This window comes from Prorops nasuta, unplaced genomic scaffold (genome assembly GCF_024137725.1).
Source record: "Prorops nasuta isolate Cenicafe-Biocafe unplaced genomic scaffold, Cenicafe_Pnas_1.2 PNAS00018, whole genome shotgun sequence".
In the NCBI taxonomy this organism is placed as follows: domain Eukaryota; kingdom Metazoa; phylum Arthropoda; class Insecta; order Hymenoptera; family Bethylidae; genus Prorops; species Prorops nasuta.
In genome coordinates, this window is record NW_027116815.1 from 3,374,630 (window position 1) to 3,397,274 (window position 22,645).

Here is a 22,645-nt window from a genome sequence, read left to right on the forward strand (position 1 = left end):
GGAAAAATTGACCCTTTATGATTAATGCTTCTGTATAGTCTTTAGTACGGTCTATACTTAGTATAAAAAATATTTATTGATATTTCAGAAAATACATCGTCAAAATTTCATAAAAATTAATTATAATTAAAAATACTTTAATTTTTTAATATCTACAAAAAAAATTATTATCTACCACTTATTAATATTTTATTTTTTTAACATATTTATCTTCTAGTTCGTGCAACTTCGAATCCAGCTCGGCAGTGGAGTATGTCTGAAATTGAATGTTTATTCATTTTTATCAATTATTAAGTTACTATATGTGTAATCAGTACTTACCCTTTTTCTGCTTGGTATAAAGTTTGTAGTTGTACTGCTAAGAGTATTGCACATTGTCTATAATTTGATAAAGGGTTAGATATGATTAGGGAAACATATTGAGCATTATTTGTTTCTTACCAAAAAGTCTTTATATTCTGGAGAGACACCTTCCAAAAATAATATTCTATCCTCAATATTTTTCAATCTTGCATAAATATCTTTGGGAACTGGTTTATTTATTCTTAAAACTTTTTCCGTCACAGAAAGCCTATCATCTAATACACTTGAAAAGCTACTACTTGATTGACTAGGCCTACATATGGTTTCTTTGTACTTTAAGGCTTGATTTGTCGTTTGAGGACCACAGACATTTAGCACTCTGTGTACTAATGACAAAAGTAACAAATAGTTTGAAAAAGCCATATAAAAATAGAATAATTAAATTAATCAATAGAATTGTTACCTTTAACATGACTTTTTGAATCTTTGCGGCGAATAAGAATAGCATCCACTCTGGCACAAGAATTTTCATCATTGTCACTTTGCTCTCTACAATGTATTTTTATTTAATTTTCCCAAATAAAAAATTAACAAAAAAGTAACTGTAATAAATTTTGTATTATTTCACCAACCTATGACAACAAAATTCTTGAACATTGACTGCATTTACTTGTTCGCGTTTTCTTGCAATAAAAGCTTCAATCCTTTGAGTTAATTCTACATTGTTTGCACGAATTTGTACAAGTTGTGGATTGACTTGGTTTTCAAGAGATTCAGACTTTACCTGATTTCTCATATCTCTCTTGTCCTTCATTGATTTCTTTGCTACTGAAGAAAAAAGAATAAAATTTATGATTATATTAAAAATTGTGTAAAATTTATTCATGATCAACAAAGTGGATGAAATACCAATATATATATACATGCGATAAGATATAAATTTCATTATACATAATGGAAAAAAACATTATTTACAATTTGACCAATCACATTCTTTGTTTTCCTTCCACTGGGGCTCATCAGACTCATAAATTTCCTTTTTCCAAATTGGAACAGTAGATTTTATAGAGTTAATAGCAAAATCCACAGCCTGAAGCGATTCTTGCCTGTGTGCTGAGGAAATAGCTATAATTACACTGGCTTTGGTTACTGGTACTTCTCCAAGGCGATGATAAATTGCTATATGTTTAACATTCCACTGGGTTCGAATTTTGGCACAAATCTTTTCCATTTCTTTCCTGGCCATTGACTCGTAAGCTTCATATTCCAATTTCAAAACTTGTTTGTTTTCAAAATTGTTACGGGTTGTACCAATAAAATTAGAAACTGCTCCACAATCAGCAGATATAACTGAATCATTAATTTCAATTAAATTAAGCTCTTCGTGCTGCAGCTTAATTATATCCTTACCAACTCCAGCATTAACCTGAAAAAAAAATTTACTATAGAGTACAAATTATTGAACGAAAAAAAAAAAAAAAAAGAAAAAGCAGTTCTGATTGAAAATCAATGAAAACAAACCTCCGCTGAGTGGCGGGATGACTGCGATTTCATCTTTCTGTGACAGATGGAGTAAAGTGTCAGTATTTACGAATTCCTCGTTCAAAGCTAAAATAAATGTATTGCGTATGCTTCCTAAATTAAATTGATCAACAATTAAGTTCTTTAAATCAACGTATGACACTTTTTGTGGTGTAACAACGGTACTCTCTTTGGTTCCTGTTAACTCTCGTGCTTTGGCAAAGAATAAAATTCTCAGCTTCACCTCGGAGGAGCCACAGTCCATCACGAAGAAAAACGATGTGATCAGTAGATATAATCGTATCTGGCAAGCTATGTTTGTCATCACTTATACTAAGCATTAAACTTATCAAATCATGTTACGCAATGAGTTTCAAGGCAATAATATATTTCTCGTCGATTCATGCTCATTTCCACTCCTTCCCAAACTTCCAATCCAACATCCTCTGACTGAACTGAGGTTAGATTTTCCATAACCTATAAGTTGGAGATTTAATAATAATAAATAACAAAATTCTCTAAAAAAATTCCTAGTATCATCAAAATTTTTGTTTAAAACTTTTATACGTTTTGTCCTTTTTCCAAAATCGTTAAAAATCTTTTGATTTTATACAAAAGTACTTCCTTTGATCTTTGTAGTATTCCCGCCTTAAATTCAAACGAAAATTTAATTTCATTATATTTATTCATAAATATACAATTATCGTGATTATTGACGAAGACAAAAATTATAGTATTATTTAAGGAGTAAAATTCTAGAATCGATATTATTAACAGAAATCTTAGCTAGATATAAAACAGTTGATATTAATAACTTGCGCCATAGCGCCATTAGACACCAGTCAAAGAAAATTCTTATTTCTGCACGTATTATATCAATCTATTTTTATTTCCAATTGAATTCTTACATAAGAAACACATGCACGCTGGATGCGCATTGCTCCAGTCGCACCCTCAACACCCTACGCGATATTAAGGTCAGATGGAAAATGAGGTCGATACGCGTTGAGAGAAATGATGCATTCTACAGTCTAAATATTGCTTTAAAATAAAAAAATGACGAGGAACAGGAAAGAAAACCAAAAAGATCATAAATAATATTTCTGCACGCGAGGCGTCTTAAGAAAACATAACAATGTAGGATGAGAAAGAACCGGAAGTGCGAATAAAATAAGCGAAAAAGAGCTAAGCAGTGCTTGAAAAATACAGCAGAATTTTCAGAATTCTGGATTTATCGATGATTAGTGTGGTTAGGGATGGCGTTTAATGGCGATAATATCTCGAGGATTTGTTTATTTTTTCTTGGTCTGCATAATGGCGAGCCGGTTTATCCGGCGCTAAATAAATGCTGCTTACCAGTAAACGCGAAGTGGGAGATATGCTTGATGATTTATTCGTAATGCAGCAACATCGCTATTGTAGTGCGTCCGCGAGCAACGGCCTTGAATGGACATTTATGATGCATGGATTGCAATAATATGCGCTTAGGCATGGGATAGGTAGGCAGGCCAGCGCGGGCAGAGTGCAGATCGAGCGTGGAAAAAAGAAAATGAGCGAGATCTAACTCGATCAGTGATGAGGTGACGCTATGGGACAAGGACGTTGTTAAAGAAACTTGCACAGTTGGCCGACTGTTACATCCCAAATGCGGACGTATCACAATCGAAAATCGTCACTTGTTAAACCGGTTGCTTAATGTTATACACACGCTCCAAAGGCTCCCTACAGCTATATAGATAGAACGCTGGATCTTGTGACGTAACTTGGAAAAAATGCCTGGATTACTTTACCAACTTACCAAGCTCCATCTGTTTCTCTAGAAATTCTATATGGGATCCCTCGAAAAGAAGCTTTTCGTAAATTATATATGTAGATACATATATACACATAGAAGGATGCGACCTTTTTTCTGTATAGTATTAATCCCATTTCCGTTTAAACTGTCTCAGGCTCACTCCAAAGTAAATAGAGAATAAGGACAGTATTTTGCGCTGATGAACGCAAACGTTGTTTACGAGTCGGTTCGGTCGATCTCCGTGAGCTTCGTGACAATTGGAAACTATAAACTTCTCCCGATGCTTTTATGCTTCAACTCTATCGACAGTCTAAAGTCTGCTATTTTCCAATCAATCGATTCAAACGAACTCGGTAAATATTGAGAGACAGCAGAGACACGCGTAATAAGTGTAAAAGCGAGAATTGACCATCAGAGAAGGAATAGTTTGTGACGTATAAACATATCTGCAGTAAATATATTGTCCTTGCGCCGTGTGATTCAGACAAATAGCATTATTATCGACAAGACGGGCAATGATTTTCCAAAGTCAGCGCGGGGAGACGCTGCACGCGGCGACGGCCATTCGGATTCGCTCGAGCCGTCGAAGAAACGGCATTGCGACACGCGACCCAAAAATATATAGTTTCATCGCTTCCTGCGTGCATTCAGCCGGATATTCGGATATTATACGGGACAGAGCATCAGCGAGAGACGAATCAACCAAGTACTTCGGCTTTCGGATCTTGGCCAGCACAGCCTTTAGATTCTCTTGGCTGGCAGTCGCCTTCTCGAATGAAAACTTTGTTCAATTCTGTCCCACCTATGAGCCACTTCATTGCTCATCCGAAACCCGTAACTTCAAAATTCGTCAATCTTAACAAAATTTATCACGGTTGCAGCAGAAATAAATCAAAGAGCCTTGAACAAATTACGGAAATAAATTAGCGACGAATCTCACTGGGGCCTACTCGTGCGATCAATTTATGCCTCGACCCATCTAACTTATAGAAAAATTCAATAATTTATCGTTTGGCTAATAATAACTGTTTTAAGATATGCTTCCGAGCGCGTAGAAATTCTACAAATGTTTGTCTCTTGCGACTCGATGATTATTCGTGAGAAATGTGTATTCTTTCCTTGGTTGACATTCAATCGTGTGCCCTTTTTAAGATTCAACCGTTTGTATACCCGTTGCTTCTTATATACTTACCACGGTTTGTTTCTGTTTACGCGCGAGCCGTGAGATTCGTAGAAAGAAGCTACGGGGGGGGGGGGGGGTGGCTTTTGCAGATTCCTCGGATGAGTGACTCCAGGTTCAGAGTAATTTCGTTTCCTTTCAGCAGTCGGACTTTGCTCTGCAGATAAGGCTCGAACCGTGCAGCTTTAAAACGATTGCTGGGGTATATTGGTACGTTTTAAAGCTACTTTTGGTAAGAAATAGACCCTTCGACTTCCGTCCTATCGCTGACATTCGTTCGACTGATACAGTGTTGACACCGAAAACTTAACGATATACGCTGGCCCGTTATTGGTTCCTCCGAAAGAACTAGCTAGCTCAGTCTGAAATTATTCAATAATATGTACATACAATATGCATGGATACAATGCAGCAGAGTTTTATCTGCATAGAACAATTACTGGCATGACTAATACGTAAGTATAAGATTGAGATAGTAGCGAAGATTGCGAGTCGTAAATAAATGTACGTAATACGATGTGTATTATGAGAAAGAAACAGTAAGCTGTTGGCGTAATCTTGTCGAGTGTTATCGAAACTGAAGAATCGGAAGCAGAATTTTGTATTTTTCGTGACGATTCTGCATCACGGTCGTTTTAAGGTCTTGCGGTAAGGTTGTTTATCATTTTTGTCAAAATTATCGTGCACGCTTGGTAAGCAAAAAGTAGGCGTGTAATTTTAATGCTGAATCGAAACCTGTCGAAATTAGTAAGAAATACCTTGTCGTTGAGAGGAATGCACAGGGGACGCTACAATCTAGTATTATATATTTTCTTAATGACCCTAAGATAAGAAATTGGAATCTAGTGGCCCGTTAACCCAGCTTGTTATTCTTACTGCACAGGCACATCGTACTACACACTACACAGTATAACATAGCGGAGATAAGACATTTATTTTTGTCGCTTCAGACAAGCTACGTGAAAGATCCAGCGTTTAATGATGCTTAGGATGAAAATCGATCATCTTACGTAACCCATAACGCACTTTAGTACATAAAACTTTGTCGCATCGCGAATGATAAACGATCGGGGTAAGTCATTTGAATCCGACCATTGCTCGGGAATAGAAGGATAATGTACATAGTACTCGCGAATATTATCAAACATTTTTCTACAATCGATGCATCGAGCGAAATAATAAAAGGTTTCTTCAATTAAATCTGCGCAATGGATTTTTTATCACCAGTTGCCGTGGATCGAGCTTCTCCTGTCGATAGAAAATGAAATATCTAATGTAATAACATATATGTATATATACATATATACACTTGCATCCCCCGTTTGCGCTTGGGCTGTTGCGTGACGTCATACAACCGCGTGCAATATTCAATTAAAATAGACGCATTAATTGTCATCGTCTAATTAAATCGCGATTGGCGGCAACCATCCAAAAACTATCCGTCGTGACTCCCACGTCCCCTTCCTACCTTTTGCAACGCGATGGAAAAACTGTAGCAGCGACGCAAAGTCGAGAAAAAGGCAGAGAGACCTAGATAAACCCTTATCAATCCTATATATCAGTCGGTGGGTTAACCTCGTGGTACTTTTGCAAAAAGCTCAGTGATAAGTTGCGGAAAATGCGAGGTTTCGCGTGCTGAAATCGAGCGAGAGTATCTGGTTTAATCGCGGCTAACAGCGCCTGAGATCGCTCGGTATCGGTTCGACCTTGAAGGCTGCCTAGATACGCTCCTAGAATATACAAGGTGCAGCAGCGCGTTGGCATTGCATATACTGCATAGCATATAGCATAGCATAGCATAGCGTAAAGTAGAGTAATAGAGTAGTAATGGGTAGCGACTAGCGGCCCCCGTGGCCAGGGTCCGGGGCGGATGATACAGCCCTGTGGATCCCGTCCCGCGCGCGAGCTGCCAGTAAATTTGCTTGGTGGGGGAAGCGGGGAGGGAGAGAGCGAGATAGATTGCGGAAGAGTAGTGGGAGGTAGTTAGAGGGAGAGAGAGGGAGAGAGAGAGGTAAGGGAGAGGAATGAGAGAGAAGCGATGGATAAACGGCAGTGGGGGTACGAGACCCTCGGCAGCATCGAGTATCAACCAGCTGGTTGGCAAGGGAGCCGCGAGTAGTCGCCAGTGAGACGCGGCAGCCCGCAAGTGTACGAACGTGTTGCGTGCCTGTCATTTGTCCGTTCGTCCGTACGTACGTACGTCCGTTCCATCGACTTCCGCTCAAATCGGTTGCTGCTGGCCGTGCGTACGTCCGTTCGATCGTCCCTTCCTCCCTCGTTCCGATCAATCGAAAAGAAGTTTTTGCCTCCGGACTGTCCGACACTTGCCCCCTGACCGTCGTTTCTCTCTCTCTCTCCCTCCCTCCCTTCCCTCTATCACCACTTCTTGCTCTCGCTCTCTTACGCTCGCTCGGTCTTGTCTAGCATACACGCAACATACACTTGCGTCTCGTCTCTCTCGCTCGTGTCCGCCAAGATTGTTTCGCTCTTTCCCTCAATAGATTAAAACCCTCCCTCTTCGTCTCTCTCATTCATCCTTATACCCGCATCTGATCGCTCCGATTTCCTTCGTCGCACACGGGGCTCCCTCCTCATTTCGTGATTCGTCTGCTGGCCGCTCCTGACTCTGTGTGTGTGTGTGACTGTGGTTGGAGAATTGTCTCTTTTTCTCTCTCTCTCTCTCTCTCTCTCTCTACCTCTGCGTGTGTGTAAATTGTGCGCGCGCGCGGAAGAACCGAGCCAAGATGGCGGCCGACTCGGGAATGGAGACGTGTCCCTCCCCGGAGATTGCGGACTCCAGAAAACGACCGCTGGACTGCGACGCGGAGAACGGGGCAACCAAGAGATCTCACTACGGATCAGGTAATTCACTTGGATGATTGCGTCGGGCATGGAAGGTTCTCCTGTTTTTCTTCAGGAACAGGTAGTAACTCCTGGACGGATATGCTGGCGCATACTCCCTACCCTTTTCTCCCCCCCCTCTCTCTCTCCATTCCTCTCGCACTCTCTCTTTATTCCCATCTCCATCTTTATTCAAAAATCCTTTTACCATTTTTATTTTTTATTTTCGTGCTACGAATGAAAGTGGGAAAAATAAGTGTTTGCTACTGCAAGTTGGAATTTGAGGCAACCGAAAGAAGTGGTGAATTTGTCGTTTATCTTTTGATCGGTTTGGCAGTCGGGCTGGGAGTTCTACTGGCTGGTCAGACGGAGTCGACGAGAGAGACGGAGAGGAGAAGAGGAGGTAACCGAGCACAGCACACACGGTGCATCATCGCAGAGTGCCTTGCGCATCCTCTTGTGCCACGTCTTCGGTTTACCGCGACTTTTCACCGGTTTATCGTGTGTCCCTGGACTATCATCGGGCCTTCCCTAAGGGGAGAGGGTAACCCATTGGCTCGACGTGTCATCGTCAAAATTCTCCAGCAAAGGCCCAGCGTTTAATGGACAGCCAACTATTACGCTGTCCTAAAGAACTTCTTCGTGACTTTGCAAGTTTTTCTAGCTGACCGTCTCTCGCGCTCTCTCTCTCTCTCTTTTTATCTTTTTCTTTTTCTCTTCATCTATCCTTCGACACATACATACACCAAACCGTTGACAATTCCCTAGTGTCGCCGCTGGTCACCCAATTGTCATCTCTAACCTCCTACACATTTCGATCCTTACTTCCAGTTTGCGGTTGGGTTTCCAACGAATTCTCCTTCAACATTTTGGAGACTCGGGGAAAAAAGCTGGCCCGAGAAAGGTGTCGTTGAGTGGCAGTTACTAGGATGTGGCGTGTCGGTGAGTTGTCAGGCACACCGTTTTACCATCGAGGTTGCGGGTCAAGGTCAATACGAGACGAGCGAACGAGCAAAGCGAGTGCAGGGCTTCCATCTGTCAAACAGCTGTTTGCTTTCAGCACGTCGATTTCCTCCCACTTCGCTTTTGCCATCATCATCATTCTGTTTCATTCTACTAAAGATTTTTATACATGATATGGCGGAGATTTATTTTTATCGATAATACCCCCGCGTACCAGCCCTCCTCTTGCTACTTGTAATCCGCGAGTACACTGGACATCCGCTAGAGCGACTCCATTTCCACTTTTGAATATATGTATATATATTTATATGCATTTCCTCAATTCCAACTTGCACTTAATGTCAACCTCTGAGACTTCTTCCCTTTAAGTAGTACCTCCGTTCACTTGTATAATTTTATTAATAGGCTGTTATTGCCAAATATCATTGCTAAATTTTATGCTTTTTCATATTTCCTGCTCGTTGCTTAGGTGAATCATTTCAAATGAAGTCTAACATAGAACAAGAATCTCTTGGTCAGATATTACGCTTTATTTTGTTACATATAGTTGTTGCTGTTTCTTAAAATTGTAAGATGTTATATTTTAAAAATAGAGTAAAAAGAATGTGTAATTAGAAATATCTGTATATCTGCATGAAAACTTGTTTGAACTTGATTCAACTTTATCTGTACTTCGCTGTTAAACTAAAAGATTTAAGTCAAATAAAAAAATAATATAGCTGTTTGCGACTATAAGCAAAGGTCATTAATGATAATATATTATTCTCTGTTATGTAATTCGGTTTCATTCATATTTCATAGAAGTGATGGAAGTAATAAATTATTTGGTTTATAAAATTACAAATTAATATTAACTATAGTCCAGCAATTTGGTAAAATTTCAGTTTTCCATAATGATTTAATAATTGTTATATTTGATTTCTTAGGGGGAGATGGACCATATCATCTCAAAGTTTTGGTTCCTGGCGTGGCTGCTGGAGCAATTATTGGAAAGGGAGGGGAAACTATTGCTCAACTTCAAAAAGATACAGGAGCCCGGGTGAAAATGTCAAAATCACATGATTTTTATCCAGGTATGTTTACTTGGAGTTAGTTTTTATTGTGATAGCTATAATATTATCATAATGGTTTATTTCAGGAACCACAGAGAGGGTCTGCTTAATAACAGGAAGTGTTGAAGCTATTATGGCTGTAATGGACTTTATCATGGAAAAGATTCGTGAGAAACCAGATCTTACATCAAAAACTACTGTTGACTTTGATTCTGGAAAAGCTACAGCAGAAAGAGACAAACAGGTAATAATGATATAAAAAATCTTTATCCATGGTTTTTTGTAATTAAATATGCAAAGTGGTCAAGAACACTATTTAAGAAATACTCCTAAAAGAAAAATAAAGTATATGAATGGAAATAATGGAGTGATAGTACGCAAGAAGCAGTTGTTAGCAATGACCCAGTTAGAAAATGCATGTATGGCTAATGAACAGAAATAATTCTAGGATCTCTAAGATATACTGTTGTAAATATTATGAAAGAAAAAAGCTTTAGGTAAACTGGTGCTCTGAGATAAAATTCTTAAATTGCAGGTGAAAATTTTAGTGCCAAACAGCACAGCAGGAATGATAATTGGAAAGGGCGGAAATTACATTAAACAGATTAAAGAAGAATCAGGCTCGTACGTTCAAATAAGCCAGAAAGCGAAGGACGTATCGTTGCAGGAGCGATGCATCACTGTCATTGGCGAAAAAGAAAATAATCGTAACGCGTTGCTGATGATCTTGGCAAAGGTAGCCGATGATCCACAGAGTGGCACTTGCTTGAATGTTAGCTATGCTGACGTGAGCGGGCCTGTAGCCAATTACAACCCTACTGGCAGTCCCTACGCGCAAGCTCCTGCCACTACACCCACATATACCTCTACGGCTGGTTTGAATACTGGTATGACAGAGTTATTAATTCTTTCTGATGGGCTTCTGTAGAAAACTGAAATAAATGTTAAGAGAAACTGCTAGATATACAATAAGAATCGCGCAACAGTCCATTCTCGTTAGTTCTTCATTAATTAAAACGATTTTTGCCTTTTTAGTGAGTCTACTGAACGGAGCCGGTCTCAGTCTTAATCTGAATCTAGGTGCCGCAATTACAGCGGGCACGGCACCAGTTACAACGCAATTGCTCGAGCACATAAAACTAAACCTGCGAAGTACGGGTTTCACCGAGCCCGCCGCTACAGAGATTTTGACCGCAATCGCCACGCTGGCGAAATATAACATTCTCGGCATGGGCATAGGAATGCCGTCCAGCATGAGCTACCTTGGCAATCCCATGGACAGTACCACAACAGCGAATGGCTCGAACAACAACGGTGGCGTGTTTGGACCAATTGGGACCGTTCCTACTTTAGGATCCACATCGCCAACTCCCCGCAACACCCTCGATCGATACGAGCCATTTGATCCATTTCGGCAAAACAGCACAGCCGCCAGCGCTATTCATCTGAACAACAATTCATTCGGCCTGGGTACTAACCAGCTATCACTCGTAAGTAAGAGTCCTACACAGGCAGACGTCAACAAGGAGACCAAGAAAGTAGACATAGAAATTGCAGAGGTTATAGTGGGCGCAATCCTGGGACCCGGTGGTCGTGCTCTTATTGAAATTCAGCACTTGAGCGGTGCCAACATACAAATCTCAAAGAAGGGCATGTTTGCTCCAGGTACCAGGAACCGTATAGTGACTATTACGGGTTTCCCCAATGCGATACAAACTGCTCAATATTTGATTGAGCAGAGGATCGGTGAAGAGGAAGCGAAACGAGCACGACAAAATGCCATCGCCAGTATAATTAATTGATTTCAAGTACAGAACTATTCTTCATCCCCATTATTGAACTCTGTTTGTCGCGTCTTTACACATTGAGAGGATATCTAGAATATTTAGAGGCTCTATTCCTCTTCTTCTTCTTTTTCTTCTATTACCATTTTCTTTTTGGACATTGCGTCTGCCACCGGCTACCACCCGTTGTCATCTATCGCTACATCACTATAGCGCTTGCATTGCCACATCACTCTCCATACATCTATCATGACTCGTCGCGACATTTATCTATCTTTTAAGATTATTAAGATATAAATATTATATGTTGTACGATACTACTATAATTGTTCTGTGATACACCACATTACGGGGCTTTATCACATACACACGCGTACCACGTCAGAGTCACATAATAAATATACATATATCTAGTTCTATGGTATAGGATTTGGTGAAGTACGGTGGCACGATAAGTGTTATGAATTAGAAATGAGGTAGCATCACCTTTAGTCCGTGATTGTTCATGTTGCCATTAGAGGGATACATTTACTTTTTCATTGATTTTCATACAGCGATGAAAAACCTGATTGTGTGTGCGCGCGCGCGCGCGTGTGTATGTGTGTGTGCATGTGTTTATAAGTTGAGCCATACAGAACTGATGATTGGTGCGATGAGACAAAACTTTTATTCATCACTGAACAAATTTCAAGTTATCAAATTTAGGTTTTTTTCTATTTGAGCTACTTTTCCGGGCGAATGGAATAAGTCAGTTTGATATAATTTTACATTAAATAATACATTGGACTTGTAGAAGCAGAATAATACCTTGGCAAAACCAAAGATTTTATGAACATAGAAGGATAGAATAGAGGGGAGAGAACAGAAATAACTTGATCTTAAATATATATGTACATATATATAGAGAGCTGTCTTACGTCTATAAACATATATTTATATATCTTTTAAGCTGGCTGGTCCAGCTTCTAAGTAACAGATAATTTCTCATTGCCAAGTCTTACTTATGTTCCCAAAGGTTCTAGATCTTATCAATACTACAATGATACAAACACCTTTTGAAACAAATTTAAGGAAAGAAGCTTTGAGCTCGCGTATTTTTAATCTACTTGCATCTTGCTTTTTCAATCGTTTTAATTTAAACAATACTTATCCGATTGAAGTTTATCACCAGTAATTTTTTTCTTATGGTGTTATTGCCTTTTCTTGTATATATATACGTACAATATAAATAAGTAAATGTTTCGCGACATTATTATGCTTGCTGTCGTGCAACACCGAATTATTTTAACCAAAGGTCCGACACGCCAATAAGAGCACAGCTACATAAAATTAAAACACCTGCTCCGTTCTGTGTGGCCAAACTTATATCGAACTTGATCAAATATGATTTAAAATCAAAACAAAACTGTTGTATTATACTAAAGACGTTTCTTTAAAATTTACTGGTGTTCGATATAGGTTTCATTCTACTTTCCGCTCAACGAGATGAAAATGGAGAGGACATAAATGTATTGCTCGTTTTGGTAATAGAAGATTTTGAACAATTATCATCCGCGGGATAGGTAATAGGAAAGGGGTATAATATGGTAATCAATAATGGATATAGCGAAAATAACAACTAAATATATTACACGTAGAGTCAAATGAATTTAATTGTACACAAGTACAATAAATATTTTGAGGCGCTGGCTCATCGCTCTTGAAAAGAATGACTTGTATATTTATAAATAATGGATAATACGAATAATATATTACATTAAGAGAAGGAGACAGTGCGCGCGAAAGAGAGAAATATATAAAATATATATATATCTATATACACACAAGTGAATATATATGTGTGGATATGTGTATATATATATATATTGATAAAATTTAGATTATTAAAAGAGAATTCATATTATCTAAAACATAAACGACATACATATAAATAAATATATATATACAGATAATAATATAAGAAGCGGAATGATATTATAAATATTGTTGTTAAAATTTTGCGTCCGCAAGGAAAGGATACAAATTATGTTTATCCATAAATTCTATGTGTAAACTATTATCGATTAACCATTCACTCTGTTGCCCAAATACCATTGAAAAGTCATAGATCCAATTAAATAGGAATTATTTGTTAGGTTTCTGTAGATAGGTTTATTTTAGAAGGAAAAAAAAATGTTTTTAAACTGAACATGTCATATTCATAACTCTTAGAATTAATTTAATTTATGGGGTTTAGTGTGTTTCAATAGCTGTCGCGCTATTAACGCAAAAGGCAACATAACAATTCTTTTATTTTTAATAATACATCCTAATATATATACATATATATCACTAATTATAATTGCATCATCACATTAGGTTTACAATTAGCGTTTTTATTATAATTATTATAGGTCCGATCTTGTTATCAGTCGCGGAAGAACGTGGTTTTTCTACGACTGATGAAAATCTATAACTCAGAATGTGAAGTTCGATCGGCGTGTCATGCTTGAATAATCTTCATTAATAATTCTTATTGAAATCGATGTATACGTCCTGCACTGGCGTGTGTTGATTCTTCTTCATCTTCCGTGTCATTGAAACAAAGAAAGTTTCCTCTTTTTTTAATGCAAATGGCAATACGGTCGCGTATGTAATTCTCTTCAATCTGTCATAGAAGGCAATCTTCTTATATTCCTAAACATTGTCACTACCTAACGATAATTTATACTGCTAACCCTATATGCACGATTCTTTTTCGTTGATTTCATGGCTAACAAAAGTTATATCATCGCGTTATGACAAAGGGTCGTCTGGTATTTTGAGATAGTAATATAATTATTTGCAAATGAGAGCCAAGTGGGCACAATCACACTGATAGATACGAGTCTCTACGTGAAACAACTTGTAGGTAGCAGAATGGGACTAAACAGGGGTTTTTCTCGCGTCAATATACATTCCTTAGTAAACACAGAGTATAAGTGTAACTGTGATGGAGTCGAGATATAAACAAAGTAAGAGAGAGAGAGAGATAGTGATATAACAGGGACAGCCAGTACGTGAATTATGCCACGAAAAACTTTATTTGTAGTGTGTAAAAATGTAGAATTTATTTTGCGCAGGGAAAATAACTTGACGAGATACGATGAATGTTCGCATCCAGCACGGGGCAGATCGGGGAAGGAGCTTCTTTCCACCTGTAAGAGAGAGGGAGAAAAAGAGGGAAAGAGAGAAAGAGATAGGAAAAAAGTAAAGAGGCGGTACTCATTTGTATATATGACAAATTTTGTACGCGAGGTGTCAGTATTACTCGAACTGCAACGTCAACAAGAATCCTATGAAGCCTATTTGTTTGTAGTATATAGGAGAAGAAGCCTCCTATAACAATTTGGGTAAGATACAGATTTATATATAAGTCAATATTTGATTGGGCCACTCAAATGTTGCTATGTTCATAGATATATACGTATGTATATTCTTTTTGTTTTTATTAAAATTATCTCATTTATGTTTTTGTATGAGGCCTCCTAGATTTCCAGCTTCGTTAACTCTTCCATATTAGTCTTTTTACTTACGTGATTATAAATATTGACCTATCAGATGTTTATTACAGAACTATGTACAGTTATAGAAATATATATATATATATATATACATATATATATATATATATATATATATATATATATATATAGTTACTATATATGATATACAATATATAGACAAAATAAAATAGAATGATATACAGCCAAACGCGAAATCAGAGATCTATTGCACAAAATATACAGATTTATATGAGATCAGTTGTTCGAATGTCAGATATTTATTAGAAGCAAACAATTTAGATATTTATTAGACAAATAATCATTATAATAAAAGTCAAATGTTTATTGTAAAAAAGAAATATAATGAGCTATATTTTTTTGTTTCCAAGAGAACATGTTCCTCTTCCAGTTGAACTCAGTCATGCTATTGTTATTAGCCAATTTTTCAAAGCTGCATTGTTAATTCAATAAAAGATTTACAAGAGTAATTGAAAATTATAGTTGAAAACTGATTAGCAAATATACCGGATAATGTTCTCCATGTACAAATAATTCATGTACCTTATAAAAGCAAAGTGGCAGAGTTGTATTGGTTGGCCAAGCATTGTTACCTATAAGTTGTTGAAAGCAGAGAGTAAGGGAAAGATAGAAAGTATAAGCACGAGTGAGTGAGCGAGTGAATAATTGAATGTATGAGTAAGAACATCCAAAAAGATCGGTGTCGCGATTACAAACATTTAGTTCATGCAATGATCCATTTTTAACTAATGAAATTCATTCACTAACTCACTAAGAAAAGGGGGGTCCTACCAAAAAGTAGTACGCCGAAGATTGTAGTTTATTGGTAGATAAGAGACCGACGCTTAACATAAAGAACTTGACGAAATTATTCATAATGTTTCGACTATTAGAATTATCGATGTATTTCAATCAAGTTCACGCGTGATATGCATAATTTAAAATACTTTATTATAATCTTTAATGTATTTGATGTAAAAAATTGTTACAGAAAAATATTTCAAAAGCGTTTCAATAGTGACACAAAACAGAGAGCGGCCAATGGGTTCTAATTAAATTTAGATATCTCGAAAGTCCACTTAGTTAAAAATATACATTTAAAAAATTTTCATGTACCTTTGTGGGATCGCGCTTGTTATGTGCGGAGATAAAATTACGAACGTTAATAATGATAATACGTAGACGTTAATGGTCACGAGAATTGCATTAAAAATTGTCCCAATTTAATCGTTAATGATGATCAATATTAGCTATTGTTGATTTTGACACGTATCATTAAAAGACAGAAGAAATGTAATTGGCTGCATTACTTGGCTGTGTGTGTTAGGCTACATCATGAATCATATTCCATCAAGCATCACATCGTACTCGCTTTGCGAAACACGAATCCAGAATGAGAGAGATAGAGAGAGATAGAGAGAGAAAGAGAGAGAGAGAGAGAGAGAGAGAGAGAGAGAGAGGGAGGGGAGAGGAGCAAATGGATAATAATTGCCATTTTTGTAATAAATTAATAATCGCTTTACTCATTCTTTTTTGACATGGTTGAAGCGTGGAAAGTTTAGAGGGATTATTAATTCATTAAATAAATTAATTGTTTCATACACACACGTAACTCTGAATCGAAATACAGTTTAAGAAAGAGGAAAATATACACTTTACATTAACACCATTCCTCATTCAATCATTTAGTGCCATATATATATATAATACATATATATATGTTGATAACCCCCATCAGCCACACTTGTTGACGTTTGACAGTAAGACGCGTTGTTAAAGATATGTATATACTGCAATACGCAGGTTGTTTTTCAATAAAGTCGCAATTTGTTTACTTTACGTTTTATATTAAAACCAATATGGAGTATTATAGAGTGGATTCCTTTAGATTATTATATTGCTTTGCTTGCAATATATAAAGAAAGATATAGAGAGGGATAGAGAGAATTTATTTATACGAGAACATATACATGTATACAGCGGAATTTATCCGAGAAGATTAATGTGTTAGTTTTATTTCAATATTTTAGCATTTCATTCAAGTTTTTATTTTAATCATGTTTCTGAGTTTACTATTATGTTTATATTTAATATTATTATTGTTGACGTTTCGATCAATGGTAACGTGCCTGTAATGTACACTTGTACTGATTCATTATTTTTCACTGTGTGATGAGTTGTACATCCCAATAATCAAACTGTACTATTAAACCTATCAAGAAATAGCATTGATATTGGTTTATCACATGACCCAAATTCATATATATACATTATACGAATAATCTAGTGAGGAAACACTACTATACAGGATTTTGGGAGGGGACGTTACATGGGCCTATTAAAATCTATCTGCTTGTTCACATTTATTGTTCTCAATAGCGAGTTATCATCCTAGTTAATGTTAACTGCACGTTACTTTTGCAGAAACAGCCTGTCTTACAAACAATACGATTTATCAAATTAATTTTACTGCCACAGTAAATTGTTCGCTAAAATCAAACGTTTACGGTTTAAGGGGAATTAAATAATAACCAAAAATGAATGTAAACTGTAATATAATGCATATGTTAAGGACTATCATAGAATGTGTCAACTTCTAGAGAATTATTTATTACGTTGCATTAATCGACAATAGAAAAGTGTCGCTTATAAGCAGAATGAGAGAGCAAAATAGTAAGTGATATCTTGCGAAGCATCCAATTGAATATCATAAAATTCGTCGAAGTTTCGGATAGCTGCGAATCTTTATAGGTGCTCTGTAATTAGGTAAATGAGCTGTTAAACTTGATCGTGTCGTTGCCATTTTACGTGCAAGTAACACGATAAATGCTATAGAAGCTTAGAGAGAAATAAGAAAGGGAGAACGAGAGGAAGAAAGATAAACACATTTTAAGCTTTAACATGTAACTCGTGCGATTCAATGCATTCCTTGCTAAAAGGAATTATTAATGTTAATATTAAGCTACCGATCAGATGAAGTGATTGCCATTCCGATTCACGTTTATGTTATCAAAATATATATATATATATATATATATATATACCAACCGAGCAAGAAGATTGCGATATAGCTTTGAATCAGCCATTATCGTTTGCATAAACGCAGTTTATGTAGCCAATCAGTGTACTTATCAATTGAAAGAGACTAAAATTGTATTGAACTTCTATATAATATCTAAATGGTGAAACGCGTAGCCAATCAGAGTGTTCAGAAGAATCGAGGACAATGTACGAGCCTCTTAATTCTCGATATGATTCGTATAAAATTGTATAAAATATTTAGAATGTTTTGAGAGTCTCGTATAAAATTAGAGTCATGTATTATTATGTCGTTTGCATAAACTCAGTTTATTCAGCTCGTTCGGTTATTGTGGAAATACTTGTGTCTTGGGCGAATTCGATGCAATTCCTGAATTGTACGATGATGTCTGGGAGAACTCGCGAGTCGCTGGATCAAAGCAAGAAGTCAATGAAAAATTCCAGTAAGAGGCGGCGTTTGAAATAAATATTTCGAGCTCGTTTCACCGTGGGATCCGAGATATTCTTGTAAAGCAAAAGGGGCCGATCGTACGATGAGACGAGCTTTCGCACAATTTCGAATGCTTGGCAAGTCGTATGTAAATACTCACTTCATTTGTATGTAAGCGTCATTATGTATAAAAAATAGCAATGCATACAAAAAGTCCGTAATATTTTTCCATATCTTCTCTCTCACACATACAACACATACACACACAGCTTCGTTCGAAAATATAAACGTAATTTATAGGGATCATCGCCATCACTGTGTAAAGCAAGCTTCACGAAAAAAATTCTACTAACGAAATCTATAGCGTTAAACCATTCATAAGAAGCTCCGATGCATTCGTTAGATCATCAAAAGGTTGTACAAACAAAAAGTCTATTGTATGTAATGTTATTTTAACGGAAGTGAGATTTAGACTTAGACTGTTAATATGGTATATTATTTTCGGTAAGCGTAGTATGTAAAAACTTGGATGAGATCCTTGTTATTGAAGTAGAATTAGCACATAGCAGCTCGGGGATTAAAGAAAATTATTAAGTACCTTGTTGAATGTAAGTAGTAGTATCGCTAAGTCACAAGTGCACAGAGAAATGTGCGTTACGTGCACACACGAAAACCTAACAATTACACATACACACAATCACGATACAAAGAGATGCGAAGTATTCGTTAAAAGTACATTCAGATATATTTATGTGCAAACTGGTTCAGTTAAAAAATGACTTTCGATAGATCCGTTTTCTTCGCTAATCTTTGCATTGAGCCAGAAGAAAAAAATTGAATTTCATCGGTAAAAAAGGCTGAATCGTATCTCCACTGGGGAATAAATTCTCGCTGTGCTTCGAGGAAGAATAATTGTTGGATTTTATGAGAGAGAGAGAGAGAGAGAGAGAAAATTAATAATAAAGTCTTGGTCGTTTGATTTGCACGAGACACTCTCACACTTGAACACAATGGACACACAATAAATGTTCTTACACTTGTATAATGTTGAAAATTGCATGCCTATACGCAAACCTAGAGGGTTCTTCACAAAACGCAGTGCGCTCTTGTGCTTCGCCCTCCTTAATAAGTTTCGCGTTCTGATTAAACAATGCCAGTAAATAGAGTCGAGAAACATAGCTTTATCTTCCAGAAATATTTCGAATATAAAGGAGAAGAGCAGCTGGCTGCGAAGGTGGTATCACAGATCGAGAGAGAGAGAGAGAGAGAAAGAAAGAATTGAGAGAATGCGGTAGTGAGAATGAGAAAGCAAGATTATAGGGAGGGATAGATTCGTTCTTTACCATTGATGGAATACGATCAAGTATTGTACCTTACATTCCTTTGGCTATAAAGTAATTTAAGGACACAACCTTGCGTATTATGCGTTCATCGTTATCAAAATTTTGGATGCTCCACTATTAAAATACTCCATCGTACCTCATTTCAGTGTTACTTTAAAATTACATTGTTAACCGCTCCGTCATTTTCATTTCTCCGAATGCACACGAACCCACCCTCTCTCATTTTGTCAAAAAGGCGTTGTCTTTACGTGCGATGGGCAAAATTGTATTTTTCAATACCGAGCTTTCGTCGAGACAAATATAAATATACTAGATAAATTGAAATAGATAGAAGCGAAAAGAAATGCCGAGTTGTCGATGATACAATTACGCGTCTTTCGATAGAGAAATGTATTGCTATAAGATTTTAGCGAAATTGATAAAGGAAAAAGCAGGTTTAAGTAAAAACAGATTTTTGTCGTTTAGAGTGTCGAACGCAGGTTCTAGACACAATGTGTTGTCTTGGAAAAATGGAAAGCATGTAGATGAAAATATAAATATACAATGTATAAATGAACAAGGTATATAATGGAGTTACCTTTTTCATTCATATATAGATATAATATATAGATATATTATACATACTATAAATGAAATTAACAAACACTGTTCTACTTTTTATAACTTCCTTCTAAACGCAATGAGCACAAATGCCATATTATATTTTGTCACTTAATTCTATTGAAAAGAAATTTGCCAGTTTCCACCCTCATTTTTGAATACTATCGCGCGATTGGAGACGAGGGGTAAAGAGCTTATGCGACAAAGTATTCATTATATTCTCGATTACTAAGGATTTTGCATGGTAGTGGGAGCTAATGAGAGAGAGAGAGAGGGGAGAGAAACGATAGTTTTTATCAAAATATTAGTTTGGACGAAAAAGTGAGTCTTAGCACCAGCAATTGTTCAAGATTGAAATAAAGCATTGATGCAAAGAGTATAAGATATTTGCTTGAAGATTTTGTTGTATAAGGAATATAGAGAGAACTGAACGACTAAAAGGATAGGAAGTTTTAATGGTGATGGAAACGTAACTGCAAAACACTAATAAGAAATCTTTGCTTATTAATGATTCGTCCAGAGGACTGATTGTTTTACGCTATATATAATGAAAATTGTAAATTTGTTAAATAGAAAAGGGACAAAAAATACGATATGAAGTTTTGTAGCCCGACGTGTGATCTATTATGGGTATACAAGCTATTGTGCTATCGATTAATTACCATTAGTTCACGCGGCATTTGAATCTACTTTTAATATTATTCTACACTCTAACCACATTTATTTGCATCCATAAATTGTTATTCTTTCATCATCAATTTATTCCATTGAATGTTAAATAATTATAAAATATAAACATAATATATTAACTATTTTCATTCATGAGAAGCATCGTTACCTGTATGACAAGTGATCATAAGAGCATAATAAACAATCGCTCATTAAATGCATTTTGTTGTTCTTCATTTCATGACCTAGCCACCATATCCATACATTTATGCATCCCTATTGATATCCATTCGGTGTCGTTTTGTGATCACCATAGACATTCTCTCTCACTCATTGATTTAATAATATATCTGTGTCACAAAGGACAGGTAGAAATTTATCGTCCCTCAGAAACAAAAATGGTAGACATTCTTTTTTATCCTATTAATCACTTAGTATTTTCTCCTTAGCTTTTAATAACGCTAATCAAATTGTACCTGTAATTTTGTCAAACTTGGAAAAGCTCGTAGAATATTTTTCAGTGAACTGCTGTCATCCGAGTCGCTTTTCTTTGGATGGGGCAGATCAGCATGCTGCGAGATATATTGGATGGGAAGCCTTTTCAAACTTTGACAAAAATATATACAAGCTAAATTATGCTGATGATCCTATCAGCGAGAGGGCAATCATATATGCAAAGACTTATATGCATTTATAAGTGAAATGTATTTCTGTTCAGCGACGAAAAGCATTCGAAACTTTAGTTCGTAAGTGTTGTTTAGAAATATAATACTTGAAACATGTGAAAGAAACAGTAATCATTTTTATTTTTGTACCGCGAGGGAAGGAAAGAAAGCATGTTAAAACACCCTAAAAAACGATTTCATGTCAAATACTGCCCCGAAATCAGTGATAGATAACAGTACTCGTTTTATCTCTCAAATTAGATGTACCTGTGTAAATATGTAATTTATTATATGAGTCGCATATCATAGTCTGTTTTTTCATACATTCCATTATTGCGATTGAGTAAGAAAGGTGCTATTCTAACTAGTCAGTAAATAAGTGAATGTATTTTTTTATATGATGAATTTACAATAAAGACGTTAGAAAGATTATTTCGGTAGTACTCAAAAATTGGACAATCAAAATTATTTTGCATTTGGAAAACAAAAAATTTCATTTCATAATTTATTGAATATATACGATCAGACCTATATTTTTGCGTCTTGCCTGATAATTAGATGACTGAAAAAGCATTTTCGTCTACTTCGCATGGTGCAATCTTTTCTTTTCACTCAAAAACAACATGGATGTGCTCAAGAGATATTGCAATTGTCATATCAATGGCTACTAGTAAACAGGTAAGTGTTAACTTTTTGCAAAGCCTTAATAATAAGTCTCAATTCTATGACACAAAATTTATTTTATGCATAAGCAATAAACATACATGACCACTTTCACTTACAAAATATCTATATATCTAAGCTGACAATACTTGTTAATATCATTATTCACAGGTTCTCGCTCGTTCTCTCACTATTCATCTTGCATACTTTTTTTGCTAATAAAAAGTAAATAATTTCACTAAACCATCAATAATA

General features: G+C 36.3%; 2 protein-coding genes across 5 annotated transcripts; one reads left to right on the plus strand and one right to left on the minus strand.

Moving 5' to 3' along the window:
- Positions 1-54: 54 nt before the first annotated feature.
- On the minus strand, positions 55-1,999 carry Mocs2B (Molybdenum cofactor synthesis 2B). 4 transcript variants are annotated; one of them, XM_066737951.1, is made up of 8 exons: positions 1,825-1,999; positions 1,714-1,729; positions 1,279-1,653; positions 936-1,131; positions 767-852; positions 442-689; positions 322-378; positions 55-256 (listed from the first exon to the last, which is right to left on the minus strand). In XM_066737951.1, exons 1-8 carry the CDS (start codon positions 1,855-1,857, stop codon positions 182-184), a joined length of 1,086 nt encoding a protein of 361 aa, XP_066594048.1. In that variant the 5' UTR covers positions 1,858-1,999; the 3' UTR covers positions 55-181. The 4 variants fall into 4 exon arrangements, with proteins under 4 accessions (XP_066594048.1, XP_066594045.1, XP_066594047.1 ...); XM_066737948.1 differs by having other exon boundaries at positions 936-1,128; positions 1,279-1,729; XM_066737950.1 differs by having other exon boundaries at positions 322-364; positions 431-689; positions 936-1,128; positions 1,279-1,729.
- Positions 2,000-6,868: 4,869 nt separating this feature from the next.
- On the plus strand, positions 6,869-22,159 carry pasilla (RNA-binding protein Nova-1-like protein passilla). The gene is made up of 5 exons (XM_066738360.1): positions 6,869-7,661; positions 9,530-9,676; positions 9,742-9,899; positions 10,191-10,542; positions 10,691-22,159. The coding sequence occupies exons 1-5, from the start codon at positions 7,544-7,546 to the stop codon at positions 11,455-11,457; spliced, it is 1,542 nt and encodes a 513-aa protein (XP_066594457.1). The 5' UTR covers positions 6,869-7,543; the 3' UTR covers positions 11,458-22,159.
- Positions 22,160-22,645: the final 486 nt, after the last annotated feature.

Coding starts and splice junctions, on each gene's coding strand:
- Mocs2B (XM_066737947.1), bottom strand. CDS start 1,857: ATGAAATCGCAGTCATCCCGCCACTCAGCGGAG. Junction 690..766: donor TTCAAAAAGTCATGTTAAAG/GTAACAATTCTA, acceptor TTTTGTCATTAG/TACACAGAGTGCTAAATGTC. Junction 257..321: donor TTATACCAAGCAGAAAAAGG/GTAAGTACTGAT, acceptor ATTCAATTTCAG/ACATACTCCACTGCCGAGCT.
- pasilla (XM_066738360.1), top strand. CDS start 7,544: ATGGCGGCCGACTCGGGAATGGAGACGTGTCCCTCCCCGGAGATTGCG. Junction 9,677..9,741: donor ATCACATGATTTTTATCCAG/GTATGTTTACTT, acceptor GGTTTATTTCAG/GAACCACAGAGAGGGTCTGC. Junction 10,543..10,690: donor TACGGCTGGTTTGAATACTG/GTATGACAGAGT, acceptor TTGCCTTTTTAG/TGAGTCTACTGAACGGAGCC.